Here is a 24703-nt window from a genome sequence, read left to right on the forward strand (position 1 = left end):
ATTTGAGAAGTGACCTTTATAGAGGTATATTTTAATAGAATCGAAAAGAATATAACTTTTAAATTGTGATGATAGGATAAAGAGACTTGGGTTCAAACTAGCAAAAGGTAAATTTAGGACCAATATCAGGAAATTCATAGACTTCCAGGTGGAGTACTGGAGTTGAAAACACTAGCATTTAAGAAACAATTGAATGCTGCAGTGGGGAGACTTGAGTCTTTCTGGATAGATTATATTGGATGGGCTAAATGACGTACCTCATCCATCATTATCTTATGAACTGACCCATGCTGACTCCAGAGCAGTTGTAATAAATCTGACTCATCATTGTTTTTGGAAACGGTAAATTCAAATGTGGCACATTATCTAACATTAAAGGGAATTTTAATGGTAAGAAATATTTAAATCAATCCAATTTTTAAAAAAAACTTTACGTACATGGCTTAGGAGGCTGCCCTCAGCTATCACCAAACGTGGCTCCATATGTCTTGTCACCAATTTTCAGTAGAAATGCTTAGTGTCAAATCATCTAGAAAAGTAGAAAGTAAATGGCTGAAGGAATTTGTGTGATGGGTGTTTTAAATGGAAACTAAGGCCGATGAGAGATTAAAGTTGCAATAATGTAAGAAGATACAGCTAGAACTTCATCTCAGTTGAATTACTGTTGCTGAAACCTGGGTGAAGATCATTTTTTTTAATTGCTTCCTTTTCACTGATATTCTGGTACATGTCATTGACTCTACCAGGGGCTCCTAAAGATGGTAGATACAATATCAAACTACATTAATCTTTTGGCACATATTTTCCACTCTTGGAGATTCGAGGCATGCATTGGAAAATTTAAATATATGTGTGTGTGAAATGGAAGCGATTTTCAGTGATCTGTCAGTTTCAGAATAGCCATTTGATTGAAACAAAGTTCTCATGTCTTCTTAGTTATTGCAACTTTAATCTCTTCTGTCCTCCTCTTTCTAAACCTCTGTCAAATAAAAACGTTCAGCTATTCATTTTCCTCTCTTGCAGGTGCTGAGACACTTAGTGGTTCTCCTGGGAATTTGCAATAAGACCTCATGTCCATTGTTAAGGCTGCGGTGGCAGTGGGTGGTATTGCCCTAGTAAGTGGGGAAAAAAAAATTTTGAATCCTGATTTTGGAGAGGCAGAAATTACTGGTAGTGGGTTAGCGTTTTCAATTGGCGCTAACACTTGCTTTGATGCTGTGACTGAATTTTAAAGGTAGCCGGTTACTATCCTCAGTTTTGAGGCGAAGTTTGTACTTAGTTATTAACCAGCAGTGTTCTGTTCTATATTTAGAAACAAGCCATGACAAGTACCCTTTAGCTGAAGATGGTTTTGTGGCCCAAGAATGAAGAGGGTCTAGAAACTAACATCAGATTTGAAATCACTGCTATCCACACTATAAACTAACATGTGTTTCTCTGCTTTATGTTTCAGATGTCATCAAGCTACAGCTGGTTGATGCAGGGTTAGTAGACTGTCTGCTGGAGCTTGTCCAAGAGACTGTGGACAGTGATAAAGAAGATGATATCTCTGAGCTTAAAACAGCTTCTGATCTCATGGTGTTGCTGCTTTTGGGTGGTGAGTTTGATTCATCAGTTTATTACAAACAATTGCAGTCATTGCACAGTTTAATACCTAGTAAGCTACTCCTGTTAAATAACCTTGATTTCAGTGCCTTTTTGGGTGAGGGCAGAAGGTCTTGTTTCACCCCTCTCATAAACTGAAGAGCCTATTGAAAAAAAAATTAGACCATTTGTTTGGTTGGGGAAATACTTTTTTGGGAGTTGACCCGGACTATTTGTACAGCATGTAATTTGACTTCAATTATTTCATGAAAAGGCCAATATACAAAGTACTGGCAAATATTAAAACCCTGGGATGTGAAGTGGATCATTTGCTGGTGAAATATATTGATATTTCCACGATCTATAATTTGATACAAGGTGGGATTTATCTGCTTACAGCACAAAATGTCAAAATACACTGAGCCAGCATTTAAATCTAGTTAAAATGCACTCGTTTCCAATCACTAGTCTGTTTTCAAGCAGTGTTGCTGCAAAAACAATGCTGGACGAGTAATGATCTGGTCATTTTTGTAATTCAACTTTTGAAACTGAAAATTGAAATAATGTGTTAACTTTTAACTGATGTGTGAACAAAACTAAAAGGCTGAATCAGTGGAATAATGGCTAGGAAATTACTACCCTTGTCTGTACATTTGCTGCCCACGTGTTTGGTTTATCCAGTTTTTTTTTCAGCACTGCCTTTTGAAAAAACTGAACACTTTTTAATCAGTAAATGCAGTATCGATGTACTTCAACAGAAGTTGTAGCCAGGATACAATGGCGAGGATAGGAAGAATTATAGCTTACATAAATATTGAGATGTCCAAATTGCACTAATACCTATGCAAATAGAAAAGTGGAAGAATCCATAAATATTAAAACATCTTTCAAGATAAATTATTATTGAATTACTGTCATGGATAGGGTCCTTTTTAAAGTGACCCTGAGCATTATTTGTGTACTCCTAAGGAGTCTGTTTTGTGGGGGCTAGTGTGGTGGCAGCATGTTGGAACTCCATGGTTCTGCAATGCAGAGTGGGGGAATATAGCTTGGTGCCCATGATTCCCTGCACAGCGTGTTATCTACCAGCTATGCCACTGTTTGGAATCACTTGGCAAAGGACAGAAGCTTTCAAATTATAAAGTAAGAAAAGCTGAAGGACAATAACTTCTGGCCATTCTGGCACATCTTTAGCAATCGGGTGATGCCAGGAAGCACTTCACACAAAGGGTAGTGGAAATCTGGAACACTCTCCCCAAAAATCTGTTGAGGCTGGGGGTCAGTTGAAAATGTCAGAACTGAGATTGATAGATTTTTGTTAGGCAATGGTGTTAAGGGTTACGAAACCAAGGTGGTCATGATCTAATTGAATGGCAGAACAGGCTCGAGGGACTGAATGGCCACCGTGTGTTCCTATATTCCAAACAGTAATAAAGAAAAAAGAAAGAACTTGCACTGGCTTTTTTTTTTCTCTCTGTCCCCAAAAAATATTTTTTGGGGACAGAGGAGTAACATCATGCCAGAATTATACCAGAGGATAGATTGGTAATATATGAAAGTTACACTTTCTTACGTAGCGGTTTTTCCTGTCTTGCAGATGAATCTATGCAGAAGCTGTTTGATGCGGGTAAAGGCAGTGTCTTTCAAAAAGTGCTCTCATGGCTTCCGTTAAATAACTATCAGCTGCAACTTGCTGGAGCACTGGCCATTGCAAACTTTGCACGAAATGGTGAGTTTCCTATTGAAATTGGTATTGAACCTTCAGTGATTTTCCAACTTTCAGTATTCAACTTTATTAATAAACTGTAGCTTTCAACAAAATATTTGTTTCTACCTCCAAAGGAAAATAAATTGCTTTTCTATATCGCCTTTCATGTCACCATGACCCCAAAGCTCTTTACAGCCAGAGCTACTTTTGATGTGTAGTCACTATTATGTAGCCAATTTACACACAGCATGTTCCCCACAAATAGCAGTGAGATAAATGACCAGTTAATCTGATTTTTTTGATGGTATTGGCTGAGGGATAAATGTAGGCAGGACACCAGGAGAACTCCCCTGTTCTTTGAATCATAGCATGTGATCCTGTACATCCAGTTTAGGTTATGTGCTCAAATCCTGGAGTGGGATGTGAACCTATGACCTTCTGACTCTGAGGTGAAAGTGCTACCATTGAGTCAAGCTGACGATTACCATTATTGTATTATCAGACATATCCTGGGGCAACCTCCAATCTTGCCATGAAAAGCAAGCAATATTGTCTGCATATTACACTGTGCACTTGGCCTAAGGCGATTGATCATTGCTTGGATTGCAGGCGGGACTTGTTTAAAACTGTTCCTAGGCAATAGTTTTACCATGCTGCAACCTATCTTAACAAAATAGCTCCATTTAAAAGAAGTCACAAAATAGAAAGTTTAAAACAAACTGGAAAATTGAAATTTGATTATGCAAATAGGAAAAGGTGTATAATTTGATAAAATCTTTGCATATTAGATAACAGGCGAGAAGCAAAATCCTATTGTATAGATGGTGGTGAATAAAAATAGACTGAAGTGTCATGGATTACATTTCTGTGACGTTCAGTACTCTTTACATAATGGTTAACTCTCCTTATGAAAGTAGAATAGCAACTGCAGACACATATTCACTGAATTACAGTCGGCAGACAGATGGCGTCTTGCCTTAAGTGCCGAGAACAATAACTTGATGAAGATGAACTGTGATGTTACTCACCCAACTCTCTTCATTAAGGGCTGCAAACTCTTCAATTAGTTTATGTTCAGTTCCTTGACCTAATATTGCTGCTGATCTATACTGCAGCAAGCAAAAGGCAAAACATGTCAGAAAAGCTAGTGGAAGAGTGAGATTCTTCAAGAAACTAATATTACTTGTCACTGTCAGCAACAGGTGCACATGTGTGCTATAATGCAGTATTGTAGCTTGTTTGTCATGCTGCCACAAAAACCTACTCTTGCTCCAAAATAGTCAATATAGTCCAAGCCAACTCAGACCAATGAACTTGGTGAGGTTAACCCACTGAATGCCTTAGTCTACCCTTTCTAACGTCAAAGAAATGTAACTCCCATCGGTCCTCTCCTCCACAATGTTGACTGGAGCAGTACGATAAGAGTTGCTACTAATTAAATCAGACTTCCATGTTTGTAGCACAATAAGTGCTGCCGAAATTAACTGCAGGGTTAACAACCACTTGCTAAACTATGGTAGGTAGAATGTGCTTTAAGTTGAGAAATCTGTTGTCTCTTAGGACTAGGTTCAATTTTGAGAGACATCTGTCCTTGTTGCAGTTTCTTTTCTCTAGCAGCATGCTGGTCATAGAATCGTACAGCACAGAAAGTGGCTATTTGGCCCATCATGTCTGTGCCAGCTCTTTGAAAGAGCAATCCCATTAGTCCCACTCCCCTGCCTGTAGTAGAAAAAAAATTTAAATTTTGGACAAGTTAAAATTTTTGATGTGTAACTCATTTCCACTGGCAGATAGTGTTACACAAACAAACGTACCATTTACGTTCTTGTGCTTTGCTGAGCAGTTATGCACTTGTGCAAACTTGCAGTCCAAGTTTTTATGACTGCATATATGCAATCTGCAATATTTTTGCTTTTTGATTGGACTGTTTGAGGAAATGCTGAAATGCTCATATCCTGTCCTGAAGTAAATCCCACTCACCCATCACTCCCATCCTTGCTGGCCTACAGTGGCTCAGTGTTCCCCCACTGCATTGAATTTAAAATTTTTGTCCTTGTCTTGTTCCCTCCATGGTTTCACCCCATCCTCTCTGCAACCTGCTCCAATCTAACATCTGGCCAAGCATCTTTTGGCCATCCAACTCTGGTCTTTTGTACATTACTCTGTCGGTGGCACAGCCATCAGCTGCCTCAGCCCTGATCTCTTGAATTCTTTTCATAAACCCCTCTCTTCACTTCTTCTAAAGAACCTTCTCAAAATCCTTTTTTCAACCAAGTTTTCAGTCACCTTCTCCCTAACTCTTGCACCAAGATACATTGACCGTTGCTTGATTCCTTTTATTTTTTTTTTCTTCTTTCTCTCCTCCCCTTCCTCCACCCCCTCCCCGAAGCATGTGGAATGTTTTCTACATTAAAGGTACTATACGAATGGGAGTTATTGATGAGATTGTTTTCAAGTTCTTAATACTGCACTGTGCAGTTAGGGAAAAAATTCCCTCACAACGAACATGTTCTCAGCAGCACATCACTGTGGTATTTTGAATTCACATTAATCCCAGGATATCGTAAAACCTTTTTTATTAAAAATTGACATGGGCCATCTCATCTTCCCTTTTACCAACAGCATTACATTTTCAACTGGCTGTAAGAAATTAAAAATAGTCAATAGCTTTTATCACCAGGGACAGGAAATCACTGCAGCAGAGATCGTAATTATTTTCTGTGGGCAGAGTGTCCAACCAATCGGAAAACATTCTTCCTAAGCCTTTTGGTTAATTCCGTCCAATAATATCTGACTTCTGAGGTAAATATAAAGTAATAATATTCTCTATCTCAGTGCTGATCTTTGAGGTGGTGCTTTTCATTAGTCCAATATGGGCGATGACCTGAAAGTAGTGAACCATGGTAATCGAAGTGGTAGTTCCAAAAGTCTTTCTGATGTGGATCACATCACTGTCGTTTTTTTAAACTTCAGTGTTAATTGAAAACTATTATAACCAAGACCCACACAGTCAATGAAATACCTTTTTATCAGTTGTGTGTTCTGTGGCCCATTTTATTTTCCGCTTGGAAGTAGGTTCTGTGACATTGACCAGCAGCCACTTGCTAATGGTGTCACATCCAGCAGTTGGTGTGAGATGTCACTTGTAAACACTACACCATGACCACCACAACAAATGCAATTGACATTGCTTATCCTACTTTTAACTTTACCAACTTCTCCAGTCCAGGTAGTAATGGGATACAGTACATCTTTCATGCAGATAACACGTTTTTGCCCCTACTTCCCGCAGATGGAAACTGTATCCACATGGTGGAAACCGGAATTGTGCAGAAGCTATTAGATTTACTGGATAGACATGTAGAGGAGGGGAATGTGACAGTACAGCATGCTGCACTTAGTGCACTCCGAAATCTGGCTATTCCTGGTAAGTTTTTCTAATAGTTAAATTCTTTTAAAAAAAAAATCTATGTGCACCAAGTTTTGTTTTTATATTGTGGTCTTGCTGAAGATCGTGACACAATATTGTGAAGCATAATTCAAAATCTACTGTGGCAGGAATAGAGCTGTCTTTCCAAGCTATAAAATCCCCTCATTATCTTTTCCAGGTTAATTTTTTTAAGCTAGGCTAATGTATACTATCAATTTTTTTTAAATGAACCAGCGATTGGTATTGTTTGTAATGGCCTATTGTTTCTGTATCTTAGGATGCATAGTTGGGGCATTGGGGTTGAACCACAAGTAGCCTTTATGCTTTAAACAAATTATGGAGCCTTTGAGGGACGATGTACTCAATAAAATAACCAATGATACAGGTGCTAAAGAATGTGAAATTACAGATTTAGCTATCTCTAATTGCCAAACCATCAGAGGTAAGCTTTGTTCTGCAGGATAGAGTTCTTTGCAGTGTGAATCTGATGACTAATTGGATATGAGCACCCTGGACGAAGTGTGAACTGCTCCTCAAGTCATTTTATGTTCACGATGCTCTTGTGTTTTTGATCTGCCTTGATTAACAGCACTGTGCTTCAAGGTTTCTTAATATGTAATATATTCTGATGGCTGTTAGCCATTTATTCAAATCAGTTTGTGTTGTATGTAAGGCAACACCACATCTTGGGCCAAACAAATTCGTATATCGCATCCCTAATACAAACATAATTTCTAGAAGTCTTGCTGTTTATTGGATTATGTAATAAACTTCTTCTGGAGAACGATTTGAAATTCCAATAGATTGAACCTAATCATTTTTTATTAGTAGATTTGCACACTAGTCTCACTTGTCTTTTCTTGCTGTGTAAACTTAATACTTGCAAATAAATCCTACTTGTAGTTTTAGCTTGAATAATACTGTGAGTATTAAGTGGGTGTCCTCATACAAGAAACACAAAAAGTTAGCATGCAGGTACAGCAAGCAATTAGGAAAGCAAATGAATATTGGCCTTTTGCAAGGGGGTTGGAGTACAAAAGTAAGGAAGTCTTACTACAATTGTACAGGGCTTTGGTGAGACCTCACTTGGAGTACTGCATATAGTTTGGGTCTCCTTATCTAAGGAAGGATTTATTTGCCTTAGAGGTGGTACAACGAAGGTTCACTAGATTAATTCCTGGGATGAGAGGGTTGTCCTATGAGAGGTTGTGTAAAATGGGCCTATACTCTCTAGAGTTTAGAAGAATGAGAGGTGATCTCATTGAAACATATAAGATTATGAGGGGGCTTGACGGGTTTGATGCTGAGAGGTTGCTTCCCATGGCTGGGGAGTCTAGAACTCGGGGGCATTATCGCAGGATAACGGGTCAGTCATTTAAGACTGAAATAAGGAGGAATTTCTTCACACAGAGGGTTGTGAATCTTTGGAATTCTCTACCCCAGAGGGCTGTGGATGCTGAGTTGTTGAATATATTCAAGACTGAGACAGATTTCTGGACCCTAGGGGAATCAAGGGATCAGGAATTGGGCAGGAAAGTGGAGTTGAGGTCGAAGATCAGCCATGATCTGATTGAATGGCAGAGTAGGCTTGAGGGGCCATGTGGCCTACTCCTGCTCCTATTTCTTATGTTCTTATGTTTAACAGTTTTTTTTCTCCCTATTGGAGAAACCTGGAGTTGATGGTACGCTATCTGTGCAAATTCCAGTGTGAAGTAGCCCAGTAAAAAGTAATTGTTAGCCCTGAGGCATATCACTCCTGATTGTGGCACGCTGTTACAAATTTCAGGTTGGCACTGGATATTCTCATGAGTTCAGTATAACCAATCACTCCTGTAAACCCATGTCCTCTACCATCTGGAGAATATAATTCCCACCAAATATCTAGTTACATGGTGGCATGATTCAGGGCTATAACAGAATCCAGTCCATACAACAAGGGGACTTATTGTGATTTTTTTTTTATATATATATGTGTGCCCCATGTGTTTCTCCTTTATTCTGGGAGGCATATTGATCACTCTAGTGAAAGGTGCTTCTCGTGTCTTTCACATGTCTTTTCTAATTGAAGAAAGACACAGGCAGAATGGAAAAGGAGGGAGTATAACCCTAATAATAAAGGGTGACATAAGGACAGTGGTGAGAAAGGATTTTGGCTTGGAAGATCAGGAAATAGAATCAAAAAGGGTGGAAGTTAGAAATAACAAGGGGCAGAAAACACTGGGAGTAGTTTATAGGCCCCCTAATAGTAGCAATACCATTGGATAGAGTGTTAATCATGAAATAATGGGAGCTTGTAACAAAGGAAATGCAGTCATCATGGGGGACTTTAATCTGCATAAAGACTGGGCAAATCAAATTGGCAAAGGTAGAAGACGAGTTCATGGAATATATTCAAGACTGTTTCCTAAAGCAATAAATCATGGAACCAACCAGGGAACAGGCTATTTTAGATCTTGTATTCTGTAATGAAATAGGGTTAATTAGTAAGTTAATTAGCAATCATGCAGTAAAAGAACCTCTGGGGAAGAGTGATCATATGATAAAATTTCACAATGAGTTTGAAAGTAATGAACTAGAGTCTTAAACTTAAAGCCAATTACATAGGTATGAGGGGCAAGTTGTCAAAGGTAGATCGGGAAATAAAATTAAAGGGTTTTTATTCGTTCATGGGATGTGGGCGTCGCTGGCAAAGCCAGCATTTATTGCCCTCGAGTAGGCGGTGGTGAGCCGCCGCCTTGAACTGCTGCAGTCCATGTGGTGGAGGTTCTCCCACAGTGCTGTTAGGTAGGGAGTTCCAGGGTTTTGACCCAGCGACAATGAAGGAACGGCGGTATATTTCCAAGTCTGGATGGTGAGACTCGGAGGGGAACGTGCAGGTGGTGTTGTTCCCATGTGCCTGCTGCCCTTGCCCTTCTAGGTGGTAGAGTTCGCGGGTTTGGGAGGTGCTGTCGAAGAAGCCTTGGCGAGTTGCTGCAGTGCATCTTGTAGATGGTACACACCTGCAGCCACAGTGCGCCAGTGGTAAAGGGAGTGAATGTTTAGGGTGGTGGATGGGGTGCCAATCAAGTGGGCTGCTTTGTCCTGGATGGTGTCGAGCTTCTTGAGTGTTGGAGCTGCACTCATCCAGGCATGTGGAGAGTATTCCATCACGTTCCTGACTTGTGCCTTGTAGATGGTGGAAAGGCTTTGGGGAGGTCAGGAGGTGATTCACTCTCCAGTGGCTGGAGTCATACCTAGCACAAAGGAAGATGGTAGTGGTTGTTGGAGGCCAATCATCTCAGCCCCAGGGCATTGCTGCAGGAGTTCCTCGGCAGTATCCTAGGCCCAACCATCTTCAGCTGCTTCATCAATGACCTTCCCTCCATCATAAGGTCGGAAATGGGCATGTTCGCTGATGATTGCACAGTAATCAGTTCCTTTCGCAACCCCTCAAATAATGAAGCAGAGTAAGACCGCATGCAGCAAGACCTGGACGACATCCAGGCTTGGGCTAATAAGTGCCAGGCAATGACCACCTCCAATAAGAGAGAGTCTAACCACCACCCCTTGACATTCAACCGCATTACCATCGCCGAATCCCCCACCATCAACATCCTGGGGGTCACCATTGACCAGAAACTTAACTGGACCAGCCGTATAAATACTGTGGCTACAAGAGCAGGTCAGAGGCTGGGCGTTCTGCGGTGAGTGACTCACCTCCTGAATCCCCAAAGCCTTTCCACCATCTACAAGGCACAAGTCAGGAGTGTGATGAATACTCTCCATTTGCTTGGATGAGTGCAGCTCCAACAACACTCAAGAAGCTCAACACCATCCAGGACACTGCAGCCTGCTTGATTGGCACCCCATCCACCACCCTAAACATTCAGTCTCTTCACCGACGCACAGTGGCTGCGGTGTGTACCATCCACAGGATGCACTGCAGCAACTCGCCAAGGCTTCTTCGACAGCACCTCCCAAACCAGCGACCTCCACCACCTAGAAGGACGAGCAGCAGACACGTGGGAGCAACACCACCTGCTCGTTCCCCACCAAGTCACACACCATCCCGACTTGGAAATATATCGCCGTTCCTTCATCGTTGCTGGATCAAAATCCTGGAACTCCCTTCCTAACAGCACTGTGGGAGAACAGTCACCACACGGACTGCAGCGGTTCAAGAAGGCGGCTCACCACCACCTTCTCAAGGGCAATTAGGGATGGGCAATAAATGCCAACCTCGGCAGCGACGCCCACATCCCATGAACGAATTTTTAAAAGTACCCAGCCTCTGACCTGCTCTTGTAGCCACAGTATTTATGTGGCTGGTCCAGTTAAGTTTGACAGTTGAAAAACAATTTTTAAAGAAATATTTCAATATTCTCAAGTTGACATTCTATTGAGAAATAAAAACTCCATAGGAAAAGTGATCCTCCCGTGGTTAACTAAAGAAGTTAAGGAGAGTATTAGATTGAAAGAAGAGGCCTATATTGTTGCCAAGAAGAGTAATAAGCCTTGGGATTGGGAGAGTTTTAGAAACCAACAAAGTACGACCAAAAAATTGATAGAAGGGCAAAAATAGAATATGAAAGTAAACCTAGCAAGAAATATAAAAATGGATTGTAAGAGCTTTTACACGAATGTAAAAAGGAAGAGAGTAGCAAAAATAAACGTTGGTCCCTTAGATGCTGAGAGGGAGAAATTATAATGGGGAATCAGGAAATGGCACATGTATTAAACAAATATTTTGTATCTGCCTTCACAGTAGAAGACACAAAAAGCATATCAAAAATAGCGGGGAACCAAGGGGTAAATGAGAGTGAGGAACTTAAAACAATTACTATCACTAGAGAAAAAGTACTAGACAAACTAATGGGACTAAAAGCCAACAAATCCCCTGGACCTGATGGCCTACATCCTAGTGTTCTAAAAGAGGTGGCTGCGGAGATAGCGGATGCATTGGTTATGATCTTCCAAAATTCTCTAGATTCTGGAACGGTCCTAGTGGACTGGAAGGTAGCAAATTTTACCCTGATGAGGGAGAGAGAAAACAGGGAACTACAGGCCAGTTAGCCTGACGTCGGTCATCGGGAAAATGCTGGAATCAATTATTAAGGAAGTGGTAACAGGGCACTTAGAATGTCATAAAATGATTAGGCAGAGTAATCATGGTTTTATGAAAGGGAAATCATGTTTGACAAATTTATTAGAGTTTTTTGAAGATGTGACTAGCAGGGTAGATAAAAGGGAACCAGTGGATGTATATTTGGATTTTCAAAAGGCATTGGATAAGGTGCCACATAAAAGGTTGTTACACAAGGTCAGGGCTCATGGGGTTGGGGGTAATATATTAGCATGGATAGAGAATTAGGTAAAAGGACAGAAAACAGAGAGTAGGGATAAACAGGTCATTCTCGGGTTGGCAGGCTGTAACTAGTGGGATGCTGCAAGGATCGGTGCTTGGGCCTCAGCTATTTACAATCTATATTAATGACCTGGATGAAGGGACTGAGTGTAATGTATCCAAGTTTGCTGACTATACAAAGCTAGGTGGAAAAGTAAGCTGTGAGGAGGACACAGAGCTTGCAAAGGGATATAGACAGGTTAAGTGAATGGGCAAGAAGGTGGCAGATGGAGTATAATGTGGGGAAATGTGAGGTTATTCACATTGGTAGGAAGAATAGAAAAACAGAATATTTTTTAAATGATAAACTATTAAATGTTGGTGTTCAGAGAGACTTGAGTGTCCTTACAAGAAACACAGTTAGTATGCAGGTACAGTAGGCAATTAGGAAAGCAAATGGCATGATGGCCTTTATTGCAAGGGGGTTAGAGTACAAGAGTAAGGAAGTCTTACTAAAGTTGTACAGGGCTTTAGTGAGACCTCACCTGGAGTACTGTGAACAGTTTTGGTCTCCTTATCTAAGAAAGGATATACTTGCCTTAAAGGTGATGCAGCGCAGTTTCACTAGATTAATTCATGGGATGAGAGGGTTGTCCTAGGAAGAGAGGTTGAGTAGAATGGGCCTATTCTCTCGAGTTTAGAAGAGTGAGAGGTGATCTCACTGAAGCATATAAGATTATGAAGGGGCTTTACAAGGTAGATGCTGAGAGATTGTTTCCCCTGGCTGAAGAGTCTAGAACTAGGAGGCATGGTCACAGGATAAGGTGTCGGCCATTCAAGACTGAGATGCAGAGTAATTTCTTCACTCAGGGTTGTGAATCTTTGGAATTCTCTACCCCAGAGGGCTGTGGATGCTGAGTCACTGAATATATTCAAGGCTGAGATGGATAGATTTTTGAACTCTAGGGGAATCAAGGAATATGAGGATTGGGCGGGAAAATGGAGTTGAAGTCGAAGATCAGCCATGATCTTACTGAATAGCGGAGCAGGCTCGAGAGGCTGTATGGCCTACTCCTGCTCCTATTTCTTATTTTCTTAACTTGGTCCACCTTTGGAGCACCTAACATTAAGCTGTTTTATTCCACAGTAAATTGAATGTACAGAATATATAGTTAGGAGCAGATTCACTTGGTTCAGTCAGTGCAACTTCATTATGCATAGTGATGTGAAGGAAAGAACACTCTATGCTTTCCCACTTCAGTGATTTGTCTGTCTTGACTTAAACAGGAGGACTCTTGACTACCCTCCAGCATTTCTAATCTCCTTGCCTCAGTGAACGCCCTCATAATTTTCTTTCTAACAAACCAGACTGCACTAACAATCTACTGGAGTACCGATCAGCCTGGTTGACCACTCAATCTGTTTTGACCACCTCATGCAGTACTGCTATTCTTTTTGTGTCCAAATCCACCCATTACCCTCTCATCTTGAAAAACAAGAAACAACCCAAACTCTTCCATTCCAAACCACCACTTCTGACTTCCGTTCCCAGCAGTGTCAATTTTTATCTGTTTAATGTGAAGAACGCATGGATTTATTTGTTCCCAAATTCAAGTCCATCCATGTGTTGCCTCCCCTGCCCTCGTCCTTCCTTAACCTCCTATGAACTCTGCTTCCACTCGACAGCTTGTTTCTGCCCCTCACATGCTTTCCTTTCAAGCCCTCATCTTCATGTAGCTCACCCCTTGCTCTATTGGCCTCCTGGATATAGGTCCTGACTACCTAAATTCGCCTCCTTGGCCCATGCTTGCTGACATTGCCCACCTCACTAGCTTACTGGCTTTATACTTTAAAAATAACTTATCACTCCCATTTTTTTTTAGAAAAAAAGGAACTGAACAAGGTAAAAATCTATAAATGGGTTGGGGGAGCAAGTAGGTTTTCTATCCATCCATTCTTTTTGGGCAACAGTAAACAGCTGTATGTAACAATGGGATTCACTTCGGAGTTTTGTAATTGTTGCCTGTTTATTGAAACTTAGTTCACTCAGATACAAGTCGGAAAGATCATGATGTAGATTTGGTTTATAAAAACAAATGAGCAACATTAAGTAACTGCTTGTTCTAATCACATTTCATTCTACTGGGACGCAACAGAACAGGATTTTGGTGTATGGTCTTTAATATACAGACAGCGGAGCTTACGGAATTTATTCCAGTAATTTAATCAACTGTCAGAAATATTGCACGCCCAGCAATTCCAGGCTGCATAGCTTAGGCCTGACAGCCCAAACCATTTTGAGTTTCAAGTTTAATCCTTGATATCTTTAGCACTGTTATGTTTCTGAACCAGTGATTAATTTAGTGCAAGTAAAATCAATTTTTTGCCTGTAAGAAGGATATTAAATCCTAATGTATTATAGTTGCTTTGTTTTATTGGGTGCAGTATAGTATTATAGCACTATGGTGTTTATTCTGAGGAGGGGGTGGAGAAAGTGACCTACTTTTAGAACTCTGCCAATGCTGCATGTAATCAGCTGCTAGAGGGTACACGTGAGTGACAGCATTATTCTGTGTCTCTCCCTTTTCTCCCTCCCCATTTCCCCCCACTTCTTACCACAGTTGCTAAGGAAATGCTTTATCTTCCTTTTGTGTGGTCTCATTGATCTCAATGCAATTCTAAACTTACTTTGTAGGGCACCATGGATGTGAACCTGCATTTTAACACTGACCTCAAGTTCCAAATGAACAATGAGAGTAAAGTGAGTGGCCCCATTGGGTATAGTCATACGGGCCCACCTACTTTAAAGTTAGGTTAACCTTTCAGCCTAAAATGAAAAGCCAGGTGTGATGAAGTTTCATGACGCAAACATAAAGATTCAAGAACTTCATGTTGTGAATATTTTCCACTATTACTGCCTGATTACTGTCCTGGCCAGATAACATATGAAAATCTCATTCACTTGAATTCCTTTTTATTCCAGTATTAAATAAAGCTAAGATGCTGTCCGCAGGAGTTGCAGAGGAGGTGCTGAAATTTCTGAAGTCTGAGATGCCACCTGTCCAATTCAAGCTACTCGGAACACTACGCATGTTAATTGATGCACAAGGTATTGTGGCTATGTGTAAAATGTTTAATGGTGAAATTATATTTCTAAGATTTTTATTCGTTTTGAAATCCTGCTTTATAGGTCTGTGGTTTGCACCTTAAAACGGCAGGATGAAAGTTCTTTTCACCTAGCAAATAGCTGCTATGAAGTTGCCTAGTGTGGAGATGGGTCATCTCATTGGGAGAGAAAGACAATTGGCCAGCGATTGTCTGACCTCCTGTCATGTATCTGCTGGCAACTGGTTACAGAATTCTCGGGGACCTGAGAGCAAATTGTCTGCTGGTTGTCCTGGCCAGTGACTGATTCACGATATGGAGAAGGGACCTGAAAGAAAATCAAATAGCTTGCTTTTTTTTTAAAACGTGTTTTTAAAAAAAAGCAAACTCTCTGATCAGTGCTTAGTTAGCTAAGTTCAGCCAAGGTGTCGATGGGAGCACTACAGTAGGTGTAAGTGTCCCTGTGCTGGGGAGGAGGAAAATTACCCAGGGTTCTTGCTGCTGTGTGTGTGTGTGTGCACACAACAGGATCAGACTTTTCGTGCCCCCATGAGGTCACAATCTGCTGATGCTCATCTATTGCCAGTTGCATGAGGTTCCAGAGGGTTACTGGTTCCTGTGCAGCCATACTCCAGAATAAGCTGCTACTTTCAGGTGTCAGTGGGCAAGAGGAATTTGCAGCAGTGAATTACGATTCTTGTATGTGGTCAAACTGCAACAAGCCCAGTTGTTAACCTCCAATTATAAGTACTTTCCTGGTCCCTGATCAAAACTGCATTAGTGATCAGAATGAACTTCATAATATGAAATTCCCACAGTAAACTACTTTAATTGTCGATGGGTCTGCATAATTGTAGACCTACTCGTCAATCTCAAGTAATTGCACTTGGGAAGTCAAGACTAAGGGTTACAGGGTGGAGGTAATTTGATATGTGGTATGCAGACTTAATTTGGTCCCCATTTTAATTGTGTCCTTTTTCTATTGCTATTATGAACTCCTATGTCTACGTTTATAATGGAAACTGCCTATGTAAATTTGTCATGCTTAATTACACCCTCCTACCAATGGTGGTGCTGCTGAAAAAAAAATAGGGGACACCATCAGAGTATTTTCTGTGAAATGCTCCCCCTTAACTCTGTATAGACAATATACCTTTCATGATTTAATGAACCCTGAATAGCTATTTCACCATATTGTAAAGCAACAAAGAAGACCATCTTTATTGATGGCCTGAGATGTTTATTTCAGCTAACTGATCACTGGGGTCTTCCCATTTGTTTCAAAGCACAAGTAAGCAGTGTCATTTCTGACATGTCTATGATGGACCTCCTATGAAGCTTTGGGAGATATAATCTAACCCCTTATTTGCTGAATCTAGCAGAACTGAAATACAAGTTGCTTTTTTTAAATCCTCAGGCAGCCCAGGCAAAATCCAATTTCCACAAAGATATTGAAGGAAAGAATTCACACTAACCCAGGGTATCTGGATAGATGGAAACATGTCAGTGTACGGTCATGGCCTGCAGGGAGAAACAGTCTGTCTTGGGCATCAGAGAAAAGTTGAAGGAAATAATTTCTGATGAAATGGTTCCCAGAACATGCCTACAGGGGTCACAAATATAAAATAGTTACTAATAAATCCAATAAGGAATTCAGGAGAAACTTCTTAACCTGGAGAGTGGCTAGAATGTAGAACTTGCTACCATATGGAGTAGTTGAGGTGAATAGCATAGATGTACTTAAGGGGAAGCTCAATGAACACGTGAGGGAGAAAGGAATAGAAGGATATGCTGATAGGATGAGATGAAGTAAGGTGGGAGGAGGCTAGTGTGGAGCATAAATACCGGCATAGACCAGTTGGGTCGAATGGTCTGTTTCTGTGCTGTAATTTCTATGTAATTCTATTTTACTTTTCCCACAGGAGTAGTTGTTGCCATACTGATATATGCAGAATAATGCATGACTCATGCTGGGAAATGGAGCAATCTGATACACTGATCACTCCATTTTAATTTATTTAATTATTCTTAACTTATTTAATTATTGTTTATCTTATTCTAATTACTTATTCTTTTTTTTTGGGTGAAGTCCTGCTCGCCCATCATCCCTGTTCTTGCAGACCTTCATTGGCTCCCCATTCCCCAAATTTAAAACCCTCCCCCTCACCGTACCCTATCTCCGCACCCTTCTTCAGCCCTTTATCATTCCTCTGAGAACTGCCCATTCCTCCGACTCTGGCCTTTTGTGTATCCTCAAACCCCACCTTTGCTTCACCGCTAGTGGTACAGGTAGAGGCTTCAGCCACTAGGTCCTACTATCTAGAATTCCCTCCCTAAACCTCCTGGCCTCTCCATCTCTCTCTCTCCTGCTTTAAAAAAAATCTCTCAAAACCCATCCCTTCGACCAAGCCTTGGATCACCCCTCTTCATCCCTCCTTTCCTGGCTCAACATCCATTTTCCATTTGCTTATTCTTTATAATGGGGTCAGTGCTGGGACCACTGCTTTTCTTGATATATATTAATGACTTGGATTTGGGTGTACAGGGCACAATTTCAAAATTTGCAGATGACACAAAACTTGGAAGGGTAGTGAACAGTGAGGAGGATAGTGATAGATTACAAGAGGATATAGACAGGCTGGTGGCAGATTAAATTTAATGCAGAAAAATGCAGAGTGATACATTTTGGTAGGAAGAACAAGCAGAGGCAACATAAACTAGAAGGCACAACTCTAAAAGGGGTACAGGAACGGAGAGATCTGGGGTATATGTGCACAAAGCATTGAAGGTGGTAGGGCAAGTTGAGAAAGCGGTTAAAAAAGCATACGGGATCCTGGGCTTTATAAATAGAGGCATAGAGTACAAAAGTATGGAAGTCATGATGAGCCTTTATTAAACACTGGTTCGGCCACAACTGGAGTATTGTTTCCGGTTCTGGGCACTGCATTTTAGGAAAGATGTGAAGGCCTTAGAGAAGGTTCAGAAGACATTTACTAGAATGATTCCAGGGATGAGGGACTTCAGTTACATGGATAGACTGGAGAAACTGGGGCTGTTCTCCTTGGAACAGAGATGGTTGTGAGGAGATTTGATAGAGGTATACAAAATCATGAAGGGTCTAGACAGTAGATAGAGAAACTGTTCCCATTGGCGGAAGGGTCAAGAACCAGAGGACATAGATTTAAGATGATTAAGGTGACATGAGGAAAAACATTTTTACAGTGAGTGGTTATGATCTGGAATGCACTGCCCGAGGGTGTGGTGGAGGCAGATTCAATCATGGCCTTCAAAAGGGAACTGGATAGGTACTTGAAAGGAAAACATTTGCAGGGTTACGGGGGTAGAGCAGGGGAGTGGGACTCGCTGGATTGCTCTTGCATAAAGCCGGCACGGACTCGATGGGCCAAATAGCCTCCTACCATGCTGCTACCTTTCTTTGATTTCTGATTCTGTGTACACCTGCAATGTGATGGGCTTGTTCTACACAATGCTGAACGTGCAACCGTCTGTGACATCTCATTTCTAACAGGTAGTAATGCCAGCAGAACGCACAAACTACTGTTGGTGGTAATCAGGAAATCTGTCAAGCCCTGAGCTTTCAAGAACCTTAACCTCAGCACTCTTCCCATTATTTATCATGGTCTAGTCTAACACTAGGATGAATGTCAAACTGTTCACAATGGTTTCATTTTCAATTTGTACCATGTGAAACATTATTTCTGGTAACAAAAGCTTCCTTGATAAGGCCATCCTACTCATAAGCAACTTTCTAGTATACTTACACATGAGCGCCTTCACAGCAGGGGCATCAGGAGTATCTTCAGTCCCCACATGGCGATGCTAATGCAGACTGTGAACCAATGTTTACTGAAGAGACTTGAAGATACAAATGCCAGCTACAGTTATGTCTTTTCATGGGTGGTGGGCAAGGAAGCAAGTCTAATTGATGGCCTTGAGTTTCTCCGTGAGATGGATATCATCTACCTGGCAGCAATTAGCATGTGACAGTATACCCCTGATCATTCCAATCAAGAATTGGAAGTAGCTGTGGCCTAATAACTAACTCTAGCCATAAATTCAAAGCTGCAAGTTCTATTGAACAACAATTATGGTACTTCTATGACTGGGTGGTATAATTCCTGTAACAGCTGAGTCAGTAGCATGTTTTATTATTCAAATTTACACCCATAGGACACTGCTTGTCAAGCATTTCAATTTGGCTTAGTTAATAGCACTCTCATCTAAGTTAGAAAACTCTGGGCTCAAATCCTTCTCCAGGACTTAAACATATAATCTAAGCCAACACTCCAGTGCAGTACTGAGGGAGTGATGCGTTATCAAGGATATTCTCCTTCAGATGAGATGTTAAATAGAGATACCCCCGCCTGTTCAAGTGGATGTAAAAGATCCAATGGCATTATTCGAAAAAGAGCAAGGAGTTCAGGAATCCTGACCATCATTCCTTCCTCAACCAACACCACCAAAAACATATTACCTTCTCATTCATCTTATTCTGTGCAAAATGGCTGTCGCATCTGCCTACATAAGTCACTGCAAAAAGTAATTCATTTTATGTGAAATGCTTTGAGACATTTGAGAAGTGAGGAGGTACAATATAAATGTGTTTTTCTTTTAAACCTTTTGGAGCAAAGAGACAGTGCCTGCTACATCGTCAGTTATATGCTTTATAAGGAAAGAACTTGTTACAAGTCTGATGTAACAATATTGTTTTCAAGAGATTCTCTCCCTCTCCAAATGAGGAAATTATGAATTGTATCCATTCATGTGCCCATTTTGGCTGCCACTCCAGACCCCAGTCCATTACTTCTATTTTTTTTTCCACTCGAGCCCCTCTCAAGCCCTTCTCTCCTGTCTCTTTCCCTCCTTGTCACTCAGTCATGTTATTTCTCCCCTAATGGGTACTTTGCTTTTCATCCCCAATCCCTAGTGCTACACAACACTACATTCCAACTCCGCTGCATTTCCAGGATTGAATCCCCCTTGAATAAGCCCACAGTTACCCTCTGTGCCTCTTTCGGCATTCTCCAAAGGGCCCATTGAGGCTCCCGTTACTGCCTCCTTACAGCAGCAACCCAGCCATTTTGTTAGGCTGAACCAGACTGATCGCAATCTTGGCACCCTATTCGATCCCAAGCTGAGCTTCCATCCAAAGGTCGCCTACTCCACCTCCATAACATTGCCTACCTCTACCCCTGGCTCAGCCCATCTACTGCTGAAAACCTCATCCATGTCTTTGTCACCTTCAAACTCAACTATTGCAATGCTTTCCTGGCCAGCATCCCATTCTCTGTAAACTTCAGCTCATCCAAAACTCTGCTGCCTCTATCCTATTCTGCACCAAGTCCATCACCCCATCACGTTTGTCATAGAAACATTGGAACAGGAGTAGGGTTCCTAATATCTGCTCCTGTGGCTCGATGTCCATTTTTGCCCGATTACGCCTCTGTAAAGTGCCTTGGGATGTTTTTCTACGTTAAAGGCACAGGTTTTTGTTGCATGGGCAGTGATGGTCATTTATGATGTCAGATAAGGGTTTGTTATCCTGAAACCCCATGTTCATTTGCCATTTTAAACCTTCTGAACTGATGCCAGTGTTAACCACACCACATCAGGGTTATGTGTTCGTTCATCCATATTGGCAGTCTAGATTTCTAGTGCAATCCTCCTCTAGTTTGCCATGTCCACCCAACCACTCGGGTCCCTTCCCACACTGCTAGGCTATGGGGAAAAATCAAATTAATTGTGCTTGTTATATAAATACAGCACCTATTATGCGCATCTGGTGACCTTGAGAAAGAGAAATGGAGTACGCACTTTGATTAAGCTGTGCACCAGTATAAGCAGAGCAGCTTCACAAATCCACCCACATAAGTTCAAGTGCTGAATCTGGTTTGTGATGCTGGGTTTCCTTATGAATAAGATGTAACAACAGCTGAGAAACTGCTAGTGATTTGTGGAAGAACTGTTTCAAGAAGCAGTCTTCCATGTGCGCTAATTCTCTTATTTTCTCGTATGTCCCATTGTAGCTGATGCAGCTGATAAGCTGGGGAAGAACATTAAACTGGTGGAGCGTTTGGTGGAATGGTGTGATGCAAAGGACCATGCAGGTGTCATGGGTGAATCAAACAGGCTGCTATCTGCACTTATCAGGCACAGCAAATCAAAGGTATGTTTTCAGGAATGCTGCTTCCTAAAAATAGCATCCTTGAGTGGCAAACTTGGGAATCTGGACATCTGAGATGGGCCAATATGTGTGAGAACCAGAATGGAAAAGCGTGACAAAAAAAAAATAGATGTAGAATGGTTAAATCGAACACTAATTTCATGAAAACAACAAAATCCAATCAGCAATCTAAAATAGAAATGGAACTTGTATCCTTTGGTGATAAATTCTTCCATCTAATATAGAAACTGCAGCCCATTAACAACATAAAGTGGGGTTCAAGACTAATGTTGGAATTCCCTGTGAAAGACGGTGTAAATTTTATTTAAATGTAAGTAGATTTCTACACTTGTCAATTGGAAAATGCTGAGTTCCAAAGGGTGAAACTACAAAATAAGCAACCATAACACACACATTTCAATAAAATTACTTATGTAAATATTTTTGCAACAGTGACGAAGAAACCAGTTCCCTGGCGCCACATTAAAACCCACTAACCTTAATACCCGGTGCTGTATGTCATTCTTCTGAGCATGCTCATCCCTTGTGTGACGAAGTACTGATTACTAAGTAAACAGACCTGTAGCAGCTAACCATATCTGTCGCCGATTCTGATGCACAGCCTCTACAGTGGTCAAACATTGAGACCTGAATAAAATGTGTGCAACTACAGGATTCCTCCACAATTCTATGTAAATATATTTGTTCAATATTTATTAATTGTAAGTCATGATTTAGTTGTTGCATAATAGACTAACACATGTTCTTATGTTTCTTATGTTCTTACATGGGTTCAAGTGCAATAGAACATTAATGCATCTCTTGCACTGTGATACTCAGTTGTGTACCTGTGTAAATGTGGTATGACACCAGGAACATATTGAAAGTGGAAAACACAATAGAATTTGATTTGTGAATCCACTGATGAGATTGATGAGCATAACCCTAAAGTGGTAAATCACAAGAATCATACTTGGTCCGCCCACAAGTAAAATAAAATTGTTAAGTACTGTAGAGTTATTTTCTGTGCTTATTGGTACAAAAGTGCTACTTTATGGCAGAGTTTTGTGCTGCCACATTAAAGTGAGTTTAGTTTGGTATGCCCTGCCTTCATGTTGGTCTACCAATGCACCGCAGAATTTGCATCCTACATTGCAAGTCCATCAAAGGGGCCATTTTCTTTTTGGTTGTGGAACAGAGGTGGAACAACCTGTTGAAAGTTGTCTGAGTGAATTAAAAAATCTTTGAATGTTAACTTTTTTTAAGGGTTTCGTGCCTCGGACACTGATTCAGAATGGAACAAGAGCCAGTAAACCATAAACGTTAATCGTGCATTTCTCCTCGCTAGTGATATGGAGACTCTTTAAACTTTTATTTTGTTCGTTTTAATACATTACTACGGTTTGATTTCAGTATATTCATTTCCGTTACTCTTAAATACTAACTGCTGTTTCCTTTCCTGTCTTCCCTGTTTCATAAGGATGTTGTCAAGACCATTGTTCAAAGTGGTGGTGTTAAGCATTTGGTCACTATGGCAACAAGTGAACATGTTATAATGCAGAATGAAGCTCTTGTTGCTCTGGGACTGATTGCTGCTCTGGAACTTGGTGAGTGAATATGTAATGTCGTAGGGCTTATTAGACATTGTTGCAACTTTCATAAAGTTTTGTGGGAACACAAAAATGTTAGTGCATTGAACACTACTCTCTAAATAAGAATGATTATGACTACAACCCTTATTTCAATCACATTGCTTTTAACTGTGGTACCTGCATTGTCACTGAATTAGGGTTTCTGCATCCCAGTGAACACTAGGCAAGGCTGTTATTGTGGACTTCGTGCACCATTCTAGTCCACTTAATTGTCCAAGTTTTAAATTCCAGTGCAAAGATTTGTGCTGTGCATTAATGCGTACTTTAAGCTTTTGCTTGAGATTTGCAGGTGAAATTAGTTGAAATATTCTCAGCAACAAACTTTTTTTTGCAATTGTGCAGAGACAACCTTGGAAAGAAATGTGAACCAATTTCTCCCTGTTCATCTACACAGAATCGTACAGTGAGATGTTCATCTTCTTGAGGCAGAGAGAAAATAACATGAAACGCATAGCAGAGGACTAAAATGCAGATGTCCCTTGCAACCACCTGTCATTCACTGTCACTGTCTCTCCAACAGTGGCAGATTTGCCGTTAGGAGATTGTATCCACCCTTTCCCGGACAAATAGGACTGGGTGAGGGAGACAGCCACAGAGGTACCCCACAACACAAGGGAGTATATTTCAGAATACTATTACCAAGGAAATTTTGAATCTAGAAATACAAAAGCTATGTTATCAGGCCACAGATCAGGAAACTGCAGGTTCTGTTGCAGACTTGAAGTTTCTGGAATTATTGATTCATCTAGTTATCTTTTCAACCTTGGTGTTAATCTTGCATTATGGGCCTAGGTTAATCATCTAGATTTCTCAGCCTTTAGGCATAGCTTCAAATTTTACACCCATTGTGTGTTCCCCAGTGGGTTCTGGGATATTCTGAATTAAGAGGAAAATAATCAATGTCTATGCCTTGAACTTTTTAAAGCTATCCAACCACCTCATTCATTATTGTGACAACCAGCCCACATACGAGCTTTTCCCTCAGTATTTCCTACTATGTAACAAAACATTCTTGAGAAATTAATATATACATATTATTCACTGAAAAGTTTTCCTTTTTAAGCCTCAACATCTCTTCAATTTTCAACCCCGTCACTCGGAACCTTTCGCACAGATCATGAAAAAGAAAACTTGTACCAGTCATTTTTAGAGCGCAACTGTATATTTACTGGTGTATTTATGACACAAGATCAGCAGACCCCCCTTGTAGGGGAAAGTATAGTATATTGCAAATTATCTTTAATGCCACACTGACTAAACTGATGCTAAATTTGAGTACATGTGGCACAATGAACCAAAATCCACTTGACCTTCAATTCGCATCGCTCATTCATTTGACTGATATGAGAACCATTTCATTTTCTTCAGCTAGATTGAAACACAGAACCAAGAGGTGAAAGGATCATCACATAACTACTGTACTGTGCAGTACAGACTTGGCTACAAAACCTCATGGGCATTCATAGTCTTTGCTTTGATTTATAAAATCCACTGTCTTAGAGTAACAATAGCATTAAGTATTTCATACTGATTTCTTTATTTAAAATAGGGCTCAACTACTGTGGTGGTTTAGTTAGTGAAGACACTGTATGATGTGCAACTGAGCTATGATCCAAAATTCATATACTGAGCTAGCTGACCTCTGCCATGTTGGCACTACCACAGTTGACTTCCTAGGCCCTAGTTCTAGGGAGAGTAAATATTTGCATGGATTTTC

At 40.7% G+C, this 24703-nt stretch overlaps 1 protein-coding gene across 4 annotated transcripts in view; it reads left to right on the forward strand.

The window, feature by feature from the left end:
* The window catches only part of rap1gds1 (RAP1, GTP-GDP dissociation stimulator 1), an 89902-nt gene that overhangs the window by 60586 nt on the left and 4613 nt on the right, over positions 1-24703 (forward strand). For all 4 annotated transcript variants that reach the window (XM_067994495.1, XM_067994496.1, XM_067994500.1 and 1 more), the window contains 6 exons: positions 1454-1597; positions 3182-3313; positions 6585-6719; positions 15029-15154; positions 21198-21337; positions 22815-22941. In XM_067994495.1, the coding sequence (XP_067850596.1) occupies positions 1454-1597; positions 3182-3313; positions 6585-6719; positions 15029-15154; positions 21198-21337; positions 22815-22941 (804 nt within the window). The remainder of the gene's footprint in view (positions 1-1453; positions 1598-3181; positions 3314-6584; positions 6720-15028; positions 15155-21197; positions 21338-22814; positions 22942-24703) is intronic.

This window comes from Heptranchias perlo, chromosome 1 (assembly GCF_035084215.1).
Source record: "Heptranchias perlo isolate sHepPer1 chromosome 1, sHepPer1.hap1, whole genome shotgun sequence".
Taxonomy (NCBI): domain Eukaryota; kingdom Metazoa; phylum Chordata; class Chondrichthyes; order Hexanchiformes; family Hexanchidae; genus Heptranchias; species Heptranchias perlo.